At 59.1% G+C, this 5,583-nt stretch overlaps 2 protein-coding genes across 3 annotated transcripts in view; both read left to right on the forward strand.

Moving 5' to 3' along the window:
- The first annotated feature begins 227 nt into the window (after positions 1–227).
- Positions 228–4,481, forward strand: LOC108293152 (cytochrome b-c1 complex subunit 10). The gene is made up of 3 exons (XM_017514447.2): positions 228–358; positions 3,143–3,291; positions 4,317–4,481. The coding sequence occupies exons 1-2, from the start codon at positions 309–311 to the stop codon at positions 3,261–3,263; spliced, it is 171 nt and encodes a 56-aa protein (XP_017369936.1). The 5' UTR covers positions 228–308; the 3' UTR covers positions 3,264–3,291; positions 4,317–4,481.
- A 104-nt stretch (positions 4,482–4,585) lies between these two features.
- Positions 4,586–5,583, forward strand: part of MBD3 (methyl-CpG binding domain protein 3) — a 26,463-nt gene continuing 25,465 nt past the window's right edge. The window contains exon 1 of one of the 2 annotated variants that reach the window (XM_017514435.2): positions 4,586–4,700. The gene's annotated coding sequence lies outside the window, so the exon portion shown is untranslated. The remainder of the gene's footprint in view (positions 4,701–5,583) is intronic. The other variant, XM_017514438.2, reaches the window with a different exon arrangement.

Raw genomic sequence — 5,583 nt, forward strand, 5'->3', positions numbered from 1 at the left:
ACAAAGTCACTGGCCCGCAGCCCCGCGGCTGGGGGGCCACCCTGACCCCGGGAGCCCAGAAACACAATCGGCCACCAGAGCACGTGGTCAAACCTCCCGCCCTAACCCCGCCCACTTGGGGAGGGGCCACCGCGCTGTGGTCGCGCAACCCTCGCCGGAAGTTACTGTAAGTGGCTTCCGGGTTTGAGCGTGCAGGGCGGGTTTTTTTTGTTGTTGTTGTTCCAGCGCGCCTGCGCACCGCGGCCGCGCCTGCGCACCGTGCCCGGGTCGGCCGGACAGGGTCACCCTGAGGGTGCTACTCCGCCGCGATGTTGACCCGGTTCCTGGGCCCGCGCTACCGGGAGCTGGTCAAGAACTGGTGAGGACGCAGCCCCACCGCCCCACCCGCGTTCCCGCCCCGGCCCAGCCTCGCGCCGCTGTTGTGCCCGTTCTTGGGGGCCGGGCCCAGGTCCCCTATGGTGCCCGGTGACAGAGGGGGAAACTGAGGCCGAGAGGCGGAGCATAGCGTCCGGGCGCGAACGGGACGTGGCGGACCCAAGGCAAAACCCCAGCATGCTCGGCTCCGCGACTAGGCAGCTCTGAGCCTCAGTTTCCCCATCCCTACCGGGGGATCCGAGTGGTGACCCCCTGGACCGAGACCCCGAGCACCTCAGAAGGCACTGAGGCCCGAACCCCAGCCCAGCACCCACGACATTTTCGACCTTTGCCATTATTTTGGTTATTATGATTTTTTAGCAAGTAGTGAGAGCTGCAGCTGCGCCTGATCCCACCTGGGCGGCGGGACGGCATGGGGGTGACCCCCATGGGAGCCAGGCTGGGGGTGGCCTCTGTAGGGTTGTCTGGTGTTTCCACGTGGGGTGCTAAGAAGCAAGACCTGGCCAGGTGCAGTGGATCCCACCTTTTATCCCAGCGCTTGGAGAGGCTAAGTCGGGCAGATCACCTGAGGTCAGGAGTTCAAGACCAGCCTGGCCAACATGGGTCTTTACTTAAATTGCAAAAATTAGCCAGGCGTGCTGGCGGGTGCCTGTAATCCCAGCTACTCCAGAAGCTGAGGCGGGAGAATCACTGGAACCCAGGCGGCGGAGGCTGCAGTGAGCTGAGATTGCTCCATTGCACTCCAGCCTGGGTGACAGAGCAAAACTCAGTCTCCAAAAGAAAAAAAGAATAAAAATAGCAGCAAGGCCTTACCCGGGCGCGGTGGCTCCCCCCTGTGATCCCAGCGATTTGGGAGGCCTGGGCTGGAGGATGATTTGAGCCTGGGAGTTGGAGACCAGCTTGGACAACACAATGAGCCCATCTTTACAAAACATTAAAAACCTATCGGGACACGTTGGTGCCTGTCTGTACTCCCAGCTACTGGGGAGGCTAAGGTGGGAGGGTCGCTTGAAACTTGGAGTTTGAGACCAGCCTGACCGTATGTCTACAAAAAAATTAAAGCTACAACCAAGCAGGGTGACTGACGCCTGTAATCTCAGTGCTTTGGGAGGCTGAGGTAGGTGGATCACCTGGGGTCAGGCGTTCCAGAGCATCCTGGCCAACACGGTGAAAGCCGGTCACTACTGAAAATGCAAAAATGTGTGAGGCATGGTGACAGGCGCCTCTAATCCCAGCTACTTGGGAGGCTGAGGCAGGAGAATCTCTTGAACCTGGGGGATGGAGGTTGCAGTGAGCAGAGATCGTGCCGCTGCACTGTCGTCTGGGTGACAGAGCGAGACTCCGTCTCAGAAAAATAAAAAAATAAAGCTATTCTGGAGGTTGAGATGCGAGGGGCCCTTGAGCCCGGCAGGTGAAGGCTGCAGTGAATGGTGACTGCATTGCCCTCCAGCCTGGGTGACAGAGCTAGGCCCCGTCTCAAAAAAAAGAGAAAAAAAAACGGGCCAGGTGCGGTCACTCACTCCCGTAATCCCAGCAGTTTGGGAGGCCGAGGTGGGCGGATCACCTGAAGTCAGGAGTTTGAGACCAGCCTGACCAGCATGGTGAAATCCCATCTCTACTAAAAATACAAAATTAGCCAGGCGTGGTGGTGTGTGCCTGTAATCCCAGCTACTCCAGAGGCTGAGGCAGGAGAATCACTTGAACCTGGGAGGCGGAGGTTGCAGTGAGCCGAGATAGCGCCACTGCAGTCCAGCCTGGGCGACAGAGCAAGTCTCCTTCTCAAAAAAAAAAAACAAACCCAGAATGCCATGAAGACACAGGTGCAAAGATTCCTGCCCTGTTGGTGGTGTCTGCCTCCGAGCCAGGTTCCAGAAGCAGCTGTGTGTGCCACCAGCAGGCGATCTCCACTCACTGCAACCTCTGCCTCCAACTCCAAGTGATTCTCCTGCCTCAGCCTCCCGAGTAGCTGGGATTACAGGTGCCTGCCACCACGCCAGGCTAAGTTTTCTATTTTTAGTAGAGATGGGGTTTCGCCATGTTGGTCAGGCTGGTCTTGAACTCCTGACCTCAAGTCATCTGCCCGCCTCGGCCTCCCAAAGTGCTGGGATTACAGGCGTGAGCCCCAGTGCTTGGAGTGTCTTTTCTCGCCTGACTTTGGAAGTGCGGCCCCAGGGCTTGTGCGATGGAAGCCCGAGCCTGAGTCCGTAGGAGGGTGCGAACGCTTGCGGGAGGGATTGCTGGGCCCCGGCACCACAGGGAACGCTCCTGGTGCCTGCCACGGTGGGCGAGGGCGTGGGCTTGGAACCAGAGGCCTTGAGCCTCAGCAGCTGTGTGGCCTCAGGCGAGGGCCTCGCCCCCTCTGTTGTTTGGAGTCCTCACCTGGGAAATGGGGACTCTGATCCTGGCACGTCCCGGAGTCCTGCAGCTGGGGCAGGGAAGGGTGAGTTCCTGCAGACTGCAGCACACCGTGATGACACTCGGACTGGATCCACCATCGTGGTGGCTGCAAACTGACAAATACCTACACGTTCCCCAGGGCCAGCCTCCCCACAACAGCGCTCCCTCCCGCGGCCCCTCGAGCAATTCCTGGCCTGGCAGGAGCCTGGCTTACTGAGGGCCGGCAGTGTGGGCGGGGCCTGTGCTGCAGCGCGGACACCAGGCCGGCGCCCCAGCTTCGCAGCTCAGTGCCGGGGCCCAGGTGTGGGGCAGGAGCCGCTCTTGGAGACAGCGTCTGGAGCAGGCCTGACCGTCACCTCTCCTCCTGCAGGTGGCCCACGGCCTACACGTGGGGTGCGGTTGGCATCGTGGGGCTGGTGTGGGTCACCGACTGGCGGCTGATCCTGGAGCGGGTTCCTTACATCAAGGGCAAGTTTAAAAAGGATGATTGATTCCGCCGACCCTTCGCAGACCCGTCCGGTAAGTCTCAGCAGGCTGCGGCCGTCCTCCCTGGCCGCGGTGGGTGGGTGGATTGCTGGACTGCGGGATGGTGGTGGAACAGCGGCTCTCCAGGCTCCCAGAGCCAGGGCGGCAGGTTTCTGTTCACCCTGGAGAGGGCTGCCTGAGAGCGGGACCCTGGGTGCCCGTTCCGGCACCTCCCGCCACAGGCTAGAGCTGGCTGCCCCGCAGCCTTGGTTGTGTGGTTGGGGCATGGGCCCCGCCCTCTGTCTGGACCCCCTCTGCTAGTCTCCCAGGCGGACCCATGCTCCCATGTCAGCCTGCACCCCAGCCTGAACTGGGTGGGGGGCCCCATATACAGGCAGTTCAGGGGAGGCTGTCCCCCCGGGAGCTTTCACCAGCACCTGTGAGGCCCTGGAAGCATCCACGTGTTTCTCCAGCGGGCCAACTGCCCTCTGAACCACCGTGCTTGAGGTGTCTGTCCGCTACCCACGTGACAGTCCTGCACGGCCCTGCTCTTACACCCCGTTTTCCAGATGCTGGCCTGAGACCCAAGGCCATGCCACCTGGGCATCAGACCGCTGCTCCAGTCCGTCTCCCTCCCGACTGTGTGGAGCCTGGGGCCTGGGTCGCGTCAGTGTCCCTGCCAGGCCTCCATCCTGGGCCAGCTTCATATGCAAGAGACATTTCTTTTTTTTCTTTTTTTTTTTTTTTTGAGACGGAGTCTTGCTCTGTCACCTAGGCTGGAGTGCAGTGGCGCCATCTCGACTCACTGCAACCTCCGCCTCCCAGGTTCAAGCCATTCTCTTGCCTCAGACTCCCGAGCAGCTAGGACTACAGGTGCGCACCACCATGCCTGGCTAATTTTTTGTATTTTTAGTAGAAACAGGGTTTCAACACATTGGCCAGGATGGTCTCAAACTCCTGATCTTGTGATCCGCCCTCCTCAGCCTCCCAAAGTGCTGGGATTATAGGCGTGAGCCACCCACCGCGCCCAGCCTGGAAAGGACATTTCTACTCACCCTGCCTCGTCCCCTCTCCCTCAGGTGCCTGGTGGCGCCAACTCATCCCACCTCAGCGCCTGCTGTGTCTGGAGCAGTGCACGTCCTCAGGATGGACAGGAGGAAATCCACAGCTCCACTTCGGACTTCTGTTTCTGAAAACAGCTTGGATGTTTCAATGCACGTTGTATTAAACCTCACTGAAACCTGCTCCATGCCTGCCCAGATGTTGATCTTGCTGGTGGCTTGGTTACTGTGACCATAGCTGGGGTGGCTCAGGTGACCCAGGGGTCCTTTCAGCTCCAAAATGTTACAGATCTAGGAGAGTTTTCCAACGGCTGGCAGAACCCGCTGAATTATTTAAAATGTTTCATCAGTAGTATCTGCAGTGTGTTTCTCCAGTGCTGCCTTAACAAGTTACCCCACAGTGTAGCGACTTAAACGGCTGGGCGCAGCGGCTCACCTGTCATCCAGCACTGCGGGAGGCCACGGCAGGTGGATCACCTGAGGTCGGGAGTTGGAGACCAGCCTGACCAACATAGTGAAACCCTGTCGCTACTGAAATACAACAAAGTAGCCGGGCATGGTGGTGGGCACCTGTAATCCCGGCTACTCAGGAGGCTGAGGCTGGAGAATCACTTGAACCCGGGAGGCGGAAGTTGGGGTGAGCGAAGATCGTGCTGCTGCACTCCAGCCTGGGTGACAAGAGCGAGACTCCCTCTCAAAAGAAAAAAAAAAGCAATGAACATTCGCTGTCTCCCAGTTTGTGTCAGTCAAGGATTTGGGAGTGATGTGTCTGGGTGGTCGTGGCCCAGAGTCTCTTGTGAGGTTGCAGCTAAGACATCAGACAGGGCTGCCTCATCTGAGGAAGGCTTAGCCAGGGCTGGAGGAGCCGCTTTCAAGCCGGTGCCCTCACGTGGCTGTCAGTGACAGTGCAGTTCCTTCCTGTGGGGAACCCTACACAGAGCTGATTGAGCATCCTCACAACATGGCCTCTGCCTTCCTCAGAGCAAGGGAACCCAGGGAGAGCAAGGAGAAAGCCACAGTGCTCCTACAACCCACCCTCAGAAGCCTCACGTCATCATTTCCGTCACACTCTGTTCATCAGAAGCAAGCTCCCGGCCGGGCGCGGTGGCTCACGCCTGTAATCCCAGCACTTTGGGAGGCCGAGGCGGGTGGATCACAAGGTCAAGAGGTCGAGACCATCCTGGTCAACATGGTGAAACCCCGTCTCTACTAAAAATACAAAACATTAGCTGGGCATGGTGGCACGTGCCTGTAATCCCAGCTACTCAGGAGGCTGAGGCAGGAG

This window comes from Cebus imitator, unplaced genomic scaffold (genome assembly GCF_001604975.1).
Source record: "Cebus imitator isolate Cc_AM_T3 unplaced genomic scaffold, Cebus_imitator-1.0 Scaffold524, whole genome shotgun sequence".
NCBI lineage: Eukaryota > Metazoa > Chordata > Mammalia > Primates > Cebidae > Cebus > Cebus imitator.

What these genes read in the sequence shown, in the direction of transcription:
- LOC108293152 (XM_017514447.2), top strand. Translation starts at nt 309, where the DNA reads ATGTTGACCCGGTTCCTGGGCCCGCGCTACCGGGAGCTGGTCAAGAAC. An exon ending in CGGGAGCTGGTCAAGAACTG is followed by an intron (nt 359 to 3,142) that starts GTGAGGACGCAG and finishes CTCCTCCTGCAG; the next exon opens with GTGGCCCACGGCCTACACGT.